This window comes from Equus caballus, chromosome 7 (genome assembly GCF_041296265.1).
Source record: "Equus caballus isolate H_3958 breed thoroughbred chromosome 7, TB-T2T, whole genome shotgun sequence".
NCBI classification, from domain to species: Eukaryota; Metazoa; Chordata; class Mammalia; order Perissodactyla; family Equidae; genus Equus; species Equus caballus.
Genome location: NC_091690.1, coordinates 54,227,234 through 54,243,575, shown reverse-complemented (window position 1 = coordinate 54,243,575; position 16,342 = coordinate 54,227,234). Strand labels below are relative to the sequence as shown.

Below are 16,342 nucleotides of genomic sequence, written 5' to 3'. Positions count from 1 at the left end.
TCTCAAAAGCTTCAAATTAGCAAGCAGGAAAATCACAACCAATCATATTAAATGTGAGTTTTAAAGCATACTTTCTCAAACTGTACTTGCATCAGAATCAGCTGGTGGGTTTGTTAAAACCTGTATTGTTAGGCCCCACATTGAGAATATGAAATTCAGGAGATTATACATGGGGCTGAAAATTTGCCTTTCTAACAAATTTCCAAATGGTGCTTCTGGTTGGGTTTTACCTGAGGACCACTGTTGTAGAATACGGTTCATTGTGGGAATGGAAAATCAACTGGTCCACAGGTTAGAGCTGAACGAGCACAATTATTGAGGAAACTGATGGCCTGACTCATCAATGCTCTGCAGATTTATGTGTCTGTGAGTTTAAGTCCATGACTCAATTAAACCTCTTCATTTTCAATAGGTCATCAAAATCTGTCCTTTTTATTTCCTGTTTATATTTCACTGTCTCAACATTGGGTTCTTATCACAAAACCCTTGCTATGATCATTGCAATTAATAATGATATTAGCAGATACCACAAAATAATTATAATAATTACCATAAACTGCTCCCGCTGCCATTTGCACTTAAGGCATTCTGTTGCCATTCACAGTTGTCAGCACTTTTTATCATACTAACTATTTTTATGCTCTCTAGTGACCTATGAATCAAGTGCTCCTACCATCCTCTTGTTTACCTGTGACTTCATGTAAATATAAAGTTCAAGGGAAGTGAAGATTTGAATATAAAATACTTGACACTTTAGTAAGAGGTGGTGAAGGGATTCCAGACTTTGGAGCTGAACTCATACCACCATGTGATGCAAATACTAAGCAGTACAGATTTAAGTCTCCTGAAGGGCGGATCAGATTCACTTAATTGCCTTTTGAAACTTCCACCTGAAGAAAGCCACACATGATTTCCCTGATTTTTAAGGTCTTCTCATCTCTGGCCACATAGGTAGTGTCTAGCAGGTGACAGCATCAGAACAGGATCCATATCATAACCTGAGATCAAGATTAGAATATGCTCCTTGAAACCTTAACCTATTACATCAATGTGATTCTATTTTCTCCCAATATTAGAATATTAAAGCAGTCTCATAAAGCAATACATAACACATCTCCTTTTTTTTCAAAATGAAGAATTGGAGGGAGGTTGAAATATATGGGGTCTTGAAATTAATGACAAAAAATTAAAAAGCAACAATTTGTTAGTGTGTCCAGAGCAGAATCCTGAGATGCAAAAGATGGAATCTACCAACACCTATGCCCAGGCTTCTTGACGGCAGTGTTGCTACAGTAGTAGGAAGACAGAGAAAATTGACAACTTAGCCAAAGAGGGAAAAAGAGAATTGAGAATGGTATATCTAGATACTTGAAATGCATTGATAGTTGAGGGACTTAAAAAATTTGATCAATATAAATCGGAGCCCAGCACCTGATGAGTATGAAGTACTTGTGAATTAAGATGGTCACAACTATTGGATGAGAAAATGATACCTTATTTTGGAAATTACTTACTTTTCTCAGCACAAATACATACCCCCCCACAGCAGTGTATGAAATAAATACGTGCACACTCTTTTCTGTTTAATTTCCAATCATGTTTTTACAAGCAAAGCAATAAAAATACAACATACATATTTAAATTAATTAAATTTTAAACTAACAAGAGTCGTAATTATCTTATTAATAGGTAATTACTTCTAAATCTGTTTTTCCTGTTCTTTTCTCCCTTTCAAGGCAACCTGTCGAGATCTGTCCCTTCCTTCATTTCTCTCTTGTTTATTAGGTTAAGGAAATAATTAATCCCTTGCTACTCAGCTGTTCGATTGATTGCCTATTGATTTTATCTTTTTGACACCTCTGTCTCTGTTGTATAATAAACCGATAACGTTAGGAATAGAAAACTGAAAATCAACCATGTAAGTTCAGATCATCCCACCTGTGTTTCTGTTAGGCAAGCTGGTTACTGGCTCCCAAAGAAATCCTTAGTTTGTATACCAGGAACAACTCCAGGACACTCCCCTTTCTGTGTTATGATAAGTTCCTGAGAATATAGTCATATGGTCATCCAAAATAGGAAAGAGCTAATTTGCTATGTCCTTGGTTGATCAATGTCTCTGCCAACTATTGTTATTAACCAGTAATTTAGAAAAAGATTGTAAAGAATTCTCTTGTGTTAACAAATCATTATGACATGAATGATTGGAACAGATGTCTCTAGGTAAACTCTGCTTCACCAGAGAGAAAAATACGGGTCCTTAGGTTAATGAAAACAAGTAATCTTAACATATCAATCAAGATTTTAACTCAGGCACACCTGAACTTAATTCAAACTACACTTGCTTTGTTAAACAAGAAGGGATTTTCAACTGTGTGAGAAGACTCAGTCTCCTCATTTGGATTATGGGAACCACGACAAAACCTCATGGGAATGTTGCAAGGATGAATAATAAGTAGACAAAATTACTAAGCACAGTGTTTGATATATGAGACACTCTTTATATTTCCTATCATGATTTATTACTGCCATGGACACAAGTGCACCACCTGACATGGTTAATTACAGAAGGGAAGTGATGGGTAGGGCAAGGTGAAGGAAGAGTGAAGAAAGAAAGAACATCTTTAGTGTGACAACTGTAGATTTCAGGGAAGAATGGATGTGCTGAATCTCCTGCTGGGAATCACGTTTATGCAGAGAAACAGGAGGAGTGAACAATACAAACAGCCATTATTGATTAATGTTCATTTCTCAAGGAAATATAAAATGTATAGCAAACAAAATAAATAAATTAGATGTAGATGGATGAGCACAAATGATAAAATCTTCCAAGAGCAAAGTAAATTGCCTAACAAGATATCTAATCATGGTAAAATTTAAATGTCTAAAATAACAATGATAAAACTTTAATTTTTGTATGAGATTTTTCAGGCATAAAAAAGTACAGAGAAAGCAATAACATCCTGGGTATTCACCACCAAGCACCACTAAACTAAAGTTAATTGCCATATTTTTATCAGATATTTTCAAAGAAATAGCATAATACATATTTATTTTTCTGAATCCTCAATCACTTTTCCTCTTTCAAAGAACCACTTTACTGAACTTGGTATGCATTATTCCCCTGTGGTTGTAGTAACTGAGTATGATTCTATTCATAAACTATGTTCTTGTTTTGAATTTTAATCACTACCTATCAAATATGGCATTTTTCATTTGTTTTTTGAAAATAATACATTTAATGTCTTAGTACGTTTTTCCATCTGGCTCATTAACTTTAACTGCCTTACCTTATTCTAACGTTTTATTACATCACAATTTATTTAACAAGAAAGGGAACAAGTCCCTTCTCCGACTGAGAGGTATTCTCATTACTGCCTTTTACACACACACACACATAGTGGGTAAAACAATTTTAAATAACACATAGAAAACAACCAAATTCAAGACTGTAGTTGCTTCTGGGAATGGAGGGAAACATAAAAAGTGTGTTATATTTATTCATGTTATTTTCTTACTTTAAGAAAACAACTCTAATAGCAAATATCAACATTTACTACTTCTGGAAGCAATGACACAAGCTTATCTGTTTTATAATTCCTTGCTTTCCTGCCTTTTAAAATATTTCATAAGTTACTGTAGAGAAACAGGTAGACTAGGGTGTACTTTTGGGATGTGCCTCATTCTCCATTTTCTCTCTCTCAGAATACTCATAACCAGGAGACAGTGTCAAAACCACAGATCTCTTCTAGAAATTGGAATCATGAACCAGGAGTGGAATGGAAAAGATAAGTTGGTCACGTCCCTCTGCCCACTACCAAAGAAATTAAAGAAAATGCTAGGGAATTATAAAACATTCTTCAAAATAGAGCAAGACCAGATTGCTTTGGAGAATGGAAAAGGTCCCAAGACTTTGGAATCAGAGTAGGAGATTATTAGAATGAGAGATACTCAAGTATTGGTACAAAGATACAAGCAAATAAGTTCAGAAGATGATGGTAGATCATTCAACAGGCACCTCAAAGGTGACCTAGTTCTGCTCATCTTCCACATGGACTCCCCTCAGCTGCCCCTGGTTGGACTTGTAAATAAGACTTGTCCCTATTTGCAAAACAAAAACTGGAGGACTTCAGATTACCTGAGTGTCAACACTAAGGAATGAAATTCCAGTCTTCCCGGGATGTGAAGGAGAAAAATAGAAGCTCTGTTCTCAGGGAATGCATAAAGACAGCGAAATACTGGGCTCCTGTGCAGAAATGATGCCCCATGGGACTAGGTCCAGTTGTGTTGCATAATGACCTGGGCATGGCTGTTAAGTGTGATGGCCACAGGCAGATAACTGCAGTCTGTTTCCCCTGGGTGTTCAATATCCAAAGCTCCTCATTAGTCAAACTTCTACACTCATGTGATCACAGGGCAGCAGAAGTCCTTGTGGAGCAAGGCTGAGAGAGCAAGAACTTTGCTTTCGTGATTCTCCCACCTTGAGAGAGCAAATGTATTCCATCTTATTCCCTACACCTTTCTTGACCAGCATCCATTCCAAGTATCTTGCACACCTCAACACACCTTCCCTCTATGACTGGGTTCTAGTCTTCCTTTTGAAGGTATGCTTAAAGGCAACCATGTCCTAACAACAATATCTGGAAGACTGATAAGGTCTTTATGTAAGATCATAAATACAGTTTCTTTATGTGAGTACATATATATTACCTATATAAATACATGCAATAATATATGAATGTACCCTAAAAATGCAAACACTAGGGGCTAATTTTAGGTATACCTCATTGAAGCTTGATTCTGCTTGTGCATATTATGTTTCTAATATATTCTTTTTACTCAAATATAAGAGGCATGTATCCTCTTTATAGAATTTCATTACCAACTGTCTCCCTTTTAATATCAATTTCAAATTATATTTTTTCACAATGGAGCATGGGTTGAAATTATGGTTCTTGGTTATCAGTATTGTTGCAGGAAATTAGAAATTATCAGAGTAGCAGTCAACCTGGAATACATCATACCTTTGAGGATGTAACCCTAAGATTTGGGTTTTTTTTGATATAATAACATATTTTACTTTATCTGACTATTATATTGCAGTTGTTAAGAAAAGGACAGATACAATAGACGTTGATCAGAAAGGAGAGCCCAAATCAAAACCAAGATGTAAATGGACAGTTTAATTATTGAAGTAGTGGAGATACAAAGAATGGATGAACAAACAAAATGGTTTAGGGACATAACATGAATTTGGATTCCTATCTCTTATTAAGCCAAAATTAAACTCCTTGTGGGTTCATTCCTGAAATGTACAAGGGAAAAGTATAAATGTTTTATTTTGAGGTAATTATGGGCTACAGAAACAAGACCTATTGAGAATAAACCACTAAAGAAAATATTGACAAATTCAGCTCTATTAAACCTAAGCATTTATGTTCATCCGAAACACATTACAAATGACATGCAAGGCAAACCACATACACATTAAATAAATTTTAAGGAATATAACAAAGGGTTATTATTCCAATTAGATTAAAAAACTGTTATGAAGTAAAAGGGAAAAAAGTCAGCTCAATAGAAGAAATACCATAAACAGATATTTTGTGAAAGGGGAAAAATAAATGTCTCGTAATTTGTGAGAAGACTCTCAATCTCACAATAAAAGGATTGTAATTTCTTTCTTTATTTTTATTGAAGTATTTTTACATACAACATTATGTCAGTTTCAGGTGTACCACCCAGTGATTTGATATTTATAAACATTGTGAAATAATCATTGTGATAAGCCTAGTTACCATCGGTCCCCCTATAAAGTTGTTAGAATATTATTCACTATATTCCCTATACTATGTATTACATCCCCATGGCTCTTTTATTTTCTAATTGGAAGTTTGTAACTCTTAATCTCTTTCACTTATTTGCCCAAACCCCCACACTCCTTCCCTTTGGCAACCACCAGTTTGTTCTCAGTATGTATAAGTATGTTTCTGTCTTGTTCATTTGTTTTGCTATTTATTTATTGACTTATTTATTTTGAAGAAGATTGTTGCTGAGCTAACATCTGTTGTTAATCTTCCTATTTTTGCTTGAGTAAGGTGGTTGCTAAGCTAAAATCTGTGCCAATCTTCCTTTATTTTACGTGGGATGCCACCAAAGCATGACTTGACAAGTGGTGCTAGGTCCGCACCCAGGATCCAAATCTGCAAGCCCTGGGCCACTGAAACAGAGTGCATGAACTTTACTACTATGTCACTGGGCTGGCCTCTTTGTTTTGCTTTTCACATTCCACATATAAGTGAAATCACATGGTATTTGTCTTTCTCTGTCTGACTCAGAGAAATGTAAACTGTTTAAATGATGTTTTACACCTACAAGGTTGCCAGGGTAAATGAAAACATGTTGAAGATGATGTGGATCTAAAGAAACATCTAGAGGATGAAAACTGGTAGAGCCACTTAAGAAAACTCTTTGGAACTACTCAAAGGAGTTTTGGCACTCCGTTATACCCCAAAACTTCACTCCTAATGTGAAATTTTCCCTCATTTCTACCAGGAGACATGTATGAGATTATTCAAACAGCTATAGTCATAATAGCAGAAAATTAGCGACCAAAATTTCCATCCACGTAAAAAAAATAACTATTGTGTAATACAACCATACACAAAATTATATGGCACAGAAAGTGAATTATTAGTGATACATCCAGCAATAGATTTAAATCCCAAAAGCATGATGATGCAAAAAATAAGCAAAGCACAGAATTCATATATGGAGATTAACTTTTAACAAATTCAAAAACAAGCAAATTTAAAATATATATATATATAATTAATAAATTGTATAGGGACGCTTTCAGGGGTGAAAAAAGAATCGTGATGAATCTTATTAAAATGCCAGTGTATAGAGCAAACATATCAAATACTGGCAATTTCATAGTATTCAACCTAATAGAACATCAAAATGAATGATAAATACAGAACTCAGGCTAATGATTATCCCTGGTAGAGAGATGTAATGTGACTGGGACACTCTTCTATCATTTTCTATGCTTTATTCTTACCTGATAATAGGCATATGTATTTTCGCCATTTACTACTCTTTAAAAACTCTAGATACGTTTTATACACCACTTCATCCATGATATTTTAAAAAGTAAAATCGAGGTAAGGACTTTCATATTCCAAGATACGAGTACATTCTCTCATATTCTTTTAATAATTAAAACATGTTTCTCATATTTCAATATGCATCAGAAACTCATAAAATGCTTATTTATAAAATTCATCCTTTGGATGTCTCCTAGAGATTCAGTCAGTAGTTTTCAGGTGAGATTTGGAAATCTGCAGTATGAACAATGGCCTCAGGTGATCCAACTGTGCAGGTGTTCTGTGAATATCAGTTGGTAAAACTGCACTAGAAGACACCATGGGTAGCAGGGAGGGAGCTGCCCTCCAGTTGTAGTGCTGACACAATGCATCGTCTCCACTCTGATAAACGGCACCCTGTTGAACCTCCTAAGAGAACTACATCGTTATCCCCTCACGCACACATCAAGAAAGACGTTTCTGTTTGATGGGCCGCATTTTGTACTTATGGAAAAGGTGATGGCCCCTAATCCTACCAGCATCTCTTTTCTACTGTCTATTTTACACTCAACATTTCCACCAAAGAAATAGCATTTTCTTCAAAAAAAGACATTATGAAGTGTTGCATAAGAACCCTAATTATGCAGCTACTCTTTAAGCCTTAAGTCATTCCATTAATTTTCTTCTACCATGTTTCTCTTTGTATACCCCACCAGAGATGAATAAGAAAAAAAATCAAGATGAGGACACTAAACAAATAAGTAAAACTTAGATGCATTCATGTCAATTAATCAATGAGAAGGAATCAAAGCAAATAAGGTATCATAGAAAAAACTTTAACAATCATTACCCTGCCAACTCCTTAAGTGGTGATTCGATTTTACTACTCAGACCCAAAAACGCTGCTGATAGATATTACAATAAAGGGAAAAATATATAATTCAGAAGCAGGTGGTAGAAATATGTGAGTACAAAAGGATTACAAGACTTATGAGTCCAAGCAAGATTTGGAATACTGCAATACCTGTTAAATGTTACTGAGTACCACTCTATGGCAGGCAATATATTGTTTGTAGCGCTTATGAGAGTCATGGGCCAACAGGAATTAACCCTAGATGGTCAATTTAAGGCTTTCATACTAACCAGTTTTCCCAACACTAGTAGTCATATTAAGAAGAGACATATGATCCTATTCTAAGTTATGAGACTAAGGCATATATTAGGGATTATGCCATGGAAAGGTCAAATGTCTAATGACCCAGGGAAGGACAGTCAGATTTTAGTCTCTGAGCATCAGGGCTGAATCAGATACCTGCAACTGCTGCCGCAACCAGTCCTAGGGCAAATCAACCTCAAGAAGGACTGAACGCATCTATAATCTTTTATCCTCATGCATTCCATACCTCTGCAGTACCTGGAATGAAAAATAATTATCTTTCTTGTTTGAGAATATTAGAGTCAGGATTTCTTTTTCTTATTAGAAATGAAGACTTCTTCAGCTTGAAGTTTACAGATTTCAAAATCGTCTCAAACCACTGAGATAATAACTTTGTACCAATGTCACTGATGATGAAACTGAGTATGGTAGATTCTGATATTTCTCTGGAGAGATACACTTTAATAAAGACAACTCTCAGTAATTATTATGTTGGGATGAGAATGGTTAGCTCCTTTGCCTCACAGAAGGCCTAAGCCTGGGGTAAAATTCACATGGTCCTAACTGTTGGATAAGGTGGAAGTTGTTCGCTACTATAACCATGGCCTTCTTTGAATCCTTTCCCTTCCCTATCTACTTTTTCCTACTTTGTTCTGAGAATTCCATCACCCAAAACCACTCTAACAAGATTCCAGGGCTTAGGTTCTTCTTCTATGGACATGATGCAAAAAACTGAAGTTAGACATGTGAAATCATTTGTCAAACAGAGTTAGACAAAGACTAAAACCAGATTTCAAGGCCAAGTTGGAGTGCACTTAGTCATAATGTTATCTAGTCATTTTAGAAAACCTTCATGATAGAAGAGTTAGGTATGCTGGGACACCATAACACCTTTCACTTTGAAATATTCTAGAAACCTGACCCAAATATGATGACAAAATCATTAAAGAAAACTTCTCCTACTGATTACTTATCTCAAGGCTCCCTTCATATTCCTGTTCCTCAGGCTGTAGATGAAGGGTTTACCATTTGAGGAACCACAGTGTACATCACTGAAGCCGCTGCAGCCTTCTTGAAAGTGACAATAACTGTAGAACTAATGTACACTCCCAATCCTGTACCATATAATAAGGTGACAACTAAGAGATGAGATTCACAGGTGGAAAAGGCTTTATATTTTCTACCGTTGTTGGTATTCTCAAAAGAAAAGTGATCTTTGGAATACAAGAGTAAACGTTCCCAGAGAGAGAATATACTCAGAACACTATCCATAAAATTATCCAGGAGGCTATTGATGAAGTAATCAGAATAGACAAGCTCGATGACCCAAGCAAATTGATAGAAGTGGAGGATTTCCAAGTCAGTGCAAAAAGACAGCTAAAAAGCCATTGGACTGTGGAGAAAGGCATTCACAACATTAATGCCCAAAGAGAGTAGAATCAACAGTCAACAGAGGCTGAGGTTCATGATGACTATGTGCATCAGGGGGTTACAAATGGCCACATGGTGATCATAGGCCATTGCTGCAAGGAGACAATTTTCAAAACCAACAAAAACCAGGACAAAGAAAAGCTGGGTGAGGTGGCCTATGTAACTGATGCTTTGATTCTGTACTTGGATTTTCACCAGCATCTTTAGGATTGTGCTTGTGCTTAAACAGAAGTAATTAAAGGACCGATTGTAGAGAAAGAAATAAATGTGGTGTAGAGGTGGGAGTCATAGATGACAGCCAGGATGATGAACAGTCTTCCCAGGATGGTGACCAGGTATATGGACAAGAACAGGTAGAAGATAAGATGCTGCAGTTCTAGATCATATGTCAATCCCAGGAGAAGGAATTCTGAAATATCTGTCTGGTTTCTGGGTTCCATGTTGTCTTTGAATCTGATGGAAAACATTGGGTGACAAGAAAATAAAATGTATGGTTCCTGAAGCTACATCAGCAGTACCTGGGAAGTTGTTCGAAATGCCAATTCTTGGGCCCTAGTCCAGACTCACTGATGATAAAAGCTCCAGAATTAATGACCAGCAATTTGTTTTAACAAGCTTTCCAGAGGATTCTTACACTAAACTTTGAGAACCACTGCTCTAGAAAAACGCTCTTCTGTATTGTGAATCCAAGTGAATATTCAAATATTTCTCTCTGCTTATTTCTCCCTCCATCCTTTTATCTCCTTCCTCCTCTTCCCTTTACTCATTCAATCATCCAAAATTTTATTGAGCAATGACTTTATAACACATAGGCAAGTCCTGAGAATGAAATAAAGAAGATGCAGTTTTATTTCTTCAGAAATATCCTACAGCTTTAAACAATCAGAAATGTAAGAATAAAATTACATAATTTGTCTCATCTTTAAGTATGTTCTTCCCCTAAGGTGATAAGTGATCAAAAACAAAGAAACAAAAGTCCAAACTGAATTGAAGAAAAGATGAAATGGATTGTATCCTAATAAGAGAGATAAAAACAGCAGCAATTTATTGTTCTTTGGAAGACAGAGACTTGTAAGATAACACAAGCACCAGGAATCCTAACAGGCATGTCCCTGTGCAGCCCTGGTTTTCCCTCTGAGGGACACAGAAGTGGCCATCAGAGGATCAGCCATTTGGTTAACACTTTGCCTCAGACAGTCTGAATTGAATGCAGGCACCAGCACTTGGTTTGTGAATGCAAAATCTATTTAACTGTATGAGAAGCTCAGTGTTCTTGTTTGTATATTGGGGGCTGTCATAAAACTTTGTGAGCTTCTTGCAATGATGAGAAGGGAATGGGCTTAAAGCAGCCAGCACAGTGCTCAGCATATGGGAACCTCAATGTGACAGTTCTATTGTGATTTTTTTTTCTGCCATGAACAATAGCAACCGGCACGTTTTACTCCTAGGAGGGAAGTAGCATTGCGGGGCAACTTGAGGAAAGAGGAGAGAAAGAGAGAGCTTCCCTTACATGATAATCGCAAATTTCGGGGATCTTAATCATATATAAGAAAAAGTAAGAAAAGATCAATGATATCAATACTCATTTGTTGTGAACATAAAGCAACTAAAATGAATTAAGTAATAAAATAAATTAGATACGTGGATCAATTCAAGCAATGAAATCCCAGAATAGAAAATATTGTTTGATACAAGGTCTACAGCATGTGAAATTTTAAGATATTTTAACCTACCTGAGTATATTTATTTTTATTATGAATGCAAGTATATAAAAAAGCATAGAGAATAATAATGAAGGACTGGATACCCACCAGTCAACCCTATCAAATTCACACTCTTCTCCTTCCTTTTCTTAGGTATTCTCATTGAAATAAATAATAAGTATTATTGATGACCCCACATCACATATTTGTACAATTTTGATTTTTTCCTTCCATGCGGAAACCACTACACTAACTTGCTTTACATTATCCACCTACACTTTTTCTTATATTTGCTGTTATTCTGGGAAGGGGGAGTAGCCTTAGGTGCAGTGGCTCTCATCTGAGACGTCGCCCCAGAAGAGGCTGACATTGAAGGGCTGTCAGTGGCACTCCTAGAAGATGGGTAATAATTAATTTCTTCCTGAAAAGATGGGGGTGATACATCACAATGTCCCCCACACTTATCTCTCTTTTATAGCACCTGCTTCTCTTTTCATGGATGAACACTCTCTGAGGACCAGGATTTCTCTCTCTTTATTCACAGTTTCATCATCAGCACTTACAACACCAGAATCTGGAAAGAATTCTAAGAAAATATATGAAAGCATATGGTGGGAAAATCTATCATATTTTACTGAAAGACACTAAAGAACATCTAAAAATTGAAAGAATATCTAATTTTGGATAGACATACACAATATGATAGAGTAGTCAGTTTTCCTCAAATAGCTTCATAGATTTAAGTTAAATCTGGGATTTTATTGTATTTGCGAAGCTGGTTCTGAAACTCGTATGTGAGAGCAATGGAGAAAGGTTATTTGAGTTGAGGGCAAATAGGAACAAAATGAAGTTACTTGCCTTATCAAATATCAAGATATTATGGAACTATAGAAACTAAAATGGTATGATTCTGGAACAGACATAAAAATAGTAGCAACTAAAACTTCAGCTATATGAAAATTTTATTGTGTTTTATTGAAGACCGAAGAAGCATTGGACAGTTTCTTTATGACAATATGCCGTGTGATCCAGCAATCTGTGTATATATCGAAAGGAATTGAAATACGGATCCCGTAGAAATATCTGCATTCCCATGTTCATTACAGCATTATTCACAATAACCTGGTTTTGGAAACAATCTAAGTGTCTGTCAAGCTTGTCAATGCATGAATGGATAAAGAATAAGTGCTATATACATACAATAGAATATTATTCAGCCATGAGAAAGAAAGAAATCCTGCCATTTGTGGCAACTTGGATGAAACTGAAAGCATTTTGCTAACTGAAATAAGTCAAAGAAAGACAAATACTGTGTGAAATCATTTACATGTGGAATCTAAAACAGCCAAACTCAAGCAGAGAGCAAAGTGGTGGTTACCATGCGGTGGGATGTGGAGGAAATAGGAAGATGTTGATTAAGGGGTACAAAATTTCCAGTTATAAGATTTAGTTCTGTGTACCTAATATTTAAGATGATTATAGCTAATAAGTTTGTGTCATACTCTTGAATATTTCTGAGAGAGTAGATTTTAAATGTTCTCAACTCTAAAAAGAAATAGCAATTATGTGATAGTATGGAGGTTTTAGCTAATGTTATAGAGGAAATCATTCTGCAATATATAAATGTACCAATCCAATATGTTGTGCACCTTAATCATATACAATTTTATATGTCAATCATATCTGAATAAAGCTGGGAAAAATGATCAAATACTGGAAATCAAATACTGGCTGTATCAATCCAATTACTGTCACCATGGTTACATTGCTTCTTCCTTTTCTCTGTGTCATTTCCACTTCTGTCTATCTTACAAGGATACATATGATTATATTTACAGCCTACTCAGATAATCTAAGACAAGCTTGTCTTCTACAAAGACTCTAATTTCAACTAAGCAACATTCACTCATTTAATCATATATTATTAATAATTTAGGGGAAATAGGATATGGACAAATCATTTTGAGGGCCCCTATTCATCTACTACAGAGATATTTTCTGGTTGACTCCATGGGAAATTCATAATTATCTGACACAAAGAAGAATGATCAGAGTTCTGTCTGGGAATTATTTTCTGGTATGACATCTCCATCTGGTGCCACCAATTGGTAACTCTGGGGACAGCCAGTCCTAGGACAAAACAACACATGGAGGATTAAATAAATCCCTATTCCCCTGTTCCTATACCTTCTTTACCTCTGAAATCCTTTTAATGAAAAATAACTCTCTTCATTGTTTGGGCATATTAAAGTTGGAGACTCTTTTTCTTATTAAAATTGAAGGGTTTCTCACTGATGAAGTTTAAATATCTCCCAATCATCTCAAACGACTGAGATAATCTAATTAGGAAAGTTTCATAGACAATGAAGCTATGGCAGATGCTAATGTTCTTCAGAGGGATATGATTTACCAGTGAACAATCTAATTAATTACTAAAAAAGTGTGTATAAGGTCTGTTCCCTTACTTCACTATAGGCCTAATTCCAGGATGAAATTGACATGGCGTTACCATGGGATAAGGTGGAATTTAGTCTCTAGATATGAGCCTTGCTTCATTACTGTCCCTGTCCAGTTCACCTTCTGCAACTTTCCTTCTTCTGAGAGTGATCCAAAAAAATCACTAAAATCTAGAAAATTTCCCTCAGGCTCTGCCACTATAGAATCTGAGCAATGAAATTGAGTTTAGAGAATTGAAATCATGTGTCAGACATCATAGACCTAAACAAAAATAAAGTAAGGTTTCAAAGCTAACTTAGTATTAACTTGGCCATTATGTTATCTAGCCATTTTAGAAGAATTTGGTGACAGAGGAATCAAGCATTATGGCTCACCTAGGATTCCTATCACTTTGCTTCATTCTAGAAACCCTAGCTCTAAGTAGATGAAACAATATCAGAAAAGAAGATATTCCACTGATAAATTTTCTCAAGGCTCTCTTCATGTCCCTGTTCCTCAGGCTGTAGATGAAGGGATTCATCATTTGGGGAAGAACAATGTACATCATTGAAGCCACCGCAGTCTTCCTGGAAGATTCAGTAACTGCAGAACTAAGATACACTCCAAAAACAGTCCCATAGAATAAGGAAACAACTAAGAAGTGAGAACCACAGGTGGAAAAAGCTTTAAGCTTCCCCTCTGCTGATGGCATTCTCAAAATGGAAGAGACAATTTGAGTATAAGAGAAAATGATCCCAGAGAGAGAAATACCACCAAATAGGCCAGTAACAAAATTTATGATGATGTTATTGATGAGTGTATCAGAACAAGCAAGCTTGAGGACCTGAGCAAGTTCACAGAAGAAGTGAGGGATTTCCAGGTCCTTGCAAAACGACAGCTGAAACACCATCACACTATGGAGCAAGGCAACCACAATGCTAAGAAACAGAGACAGTAGAATCAACAGGCCGCAGAGTTGGGGGTTCATGATGACCGTGTACAGCAGTGGCTGACAAATGGCCACATAGCGGTCATAGGCCATTGCTACAAGGAGAAAATTCTCATATCCACCAAACACCAAGACAAAGCCAATCTGAGTGAGGCAACCTACATAAGTGATGCCCTGATTATGGGCTTGTATGTTCAGCAGCATCTTTGGAATTGTAGTTGTGCTTATGCAGATATCAGTAAAAGATAGATTGGAGAGAAAGAAATACATTGGGGTGTGGAGGTGGGAGTCAGAGCTGACAGTAAGGATGATGAGCAGGTTTCCCAAGATGGTGACCAGATACATGGACAGGAACAGGCAGAATAAGAAGGACTGAATTTCTGGATCATCTGTCAATCCCAGGAGAAGGAATTCTGAAACATCTGTGTGATTTCTGGGTTCCATGTTGTTGATAAATCTGATGAAAAAGTTAGGGTGAAAGGAAAATGAAATTAATGGTCCCCAGATGGCCAGCAAAAGCATCAACTGGGAGCTATTTAGAAAGGCAAATTCTTGGTACTACTTGACTTACTGCTCATAAATTCTGGGATAAGGACCACCAGCCTGTTTTAACAAGCCCTCCAGATTAATTTGAAATGTGCTAAAGCTTAAGAGCCAATGCTTGAATAAAAAGAAAAAAAAAAAACCTCTATATTGTGAACCCATGAGAATATTCTAATCTCTTCCTCCGCTGATTTCTCTCTCCATTATTTTTCACACTTCCTCTTCCATCCACTTCCTTTTCTGATCCTTCTTTTTATTTATCACCAGCTCTGTATCCCACCTTGTGCCAAGTGCTGAGATTGAAACAAAGAATAAGACATGATCTTTCCTTCAGAAATATTCCTTACCTTCAAACAAACAGAAAGACTAGAACGAACTTATAAAACTTTCTTGTAGAGTCTGGTCCCCAATTTGGTATGCCTCAGAAACATCCAAAGAGCTTGTCAAATTATAAATGAGTTAGCGTATACAGTCACTACATTTATCCACAGGGAAACTTAGGTAAGATAAGGTAACATCATGGATACAAAGTACATGGTTAGTTCACAGCACAGACTAGGTCTAAGCTCAGATCATCTGAAGGCTGAGATGACTCTCTTGACCAATCATTTTTAATGCCTCTGTGTAACAGAATTAGCATTCCTGATGCAACAATCATATTTCATAATTCCTCTTTAAAATTGTAATATTTCATCCCAATGCCCCAAATCTTTTCACTTCCCTGTAAGGAATCTCCACCTCTACCCATGAAGTATTGTGTGGTAGGTGCATGGCACCCATCCAAATATATTCTCTGCACCTGAGCAAAAATTTGAAAATGCTGCTTATAAGCTAGGAGCTCATAAGACTCCAGCATGGAAATGCTATTCATCTACATTAACAATTAATTCTAGGAGAAGCTTTGTAAATGTAAATGGCATTCTCTGTTTTGTCCTAAGGGGACTTATTCTCCTCAGATGATAGATGGCATATCATTTAAAAGAAACAGGTAAGTGAGAGAAAGAATGAAAAGCAATAGAAAAAATAAATTAAAAAAATA

General features: G+C 36.2%; 1 protein-coding gene and 1 pseudogene across 1 annotated transcript; both read right to left on the bottom strand.

Annotated features, from left to right (window-relative positions):
• Nucleotides 9,212–10,112, bottom strand: OR7G78P (olfactory receptor family 7 subfamily G member 78, pseudogene; annotated as a pseudogene).
• Nucleotides 14,203–15,204, bottom strand: OR7G61 (olfactory receptor family 7 subfamily G member 61). The gene has a single exon (XM_005612264.3). The coding sequence runs from the start codon at nucleotides 15,202–15,204 to the stop codon at nucleotides 14,203–14,205; it is 1,002 nt and encodes a 333-aa protein (XP_005612321.2).
• Nucleotides 15,205–16,342: the final 1,138 nt, after the last annotated feature.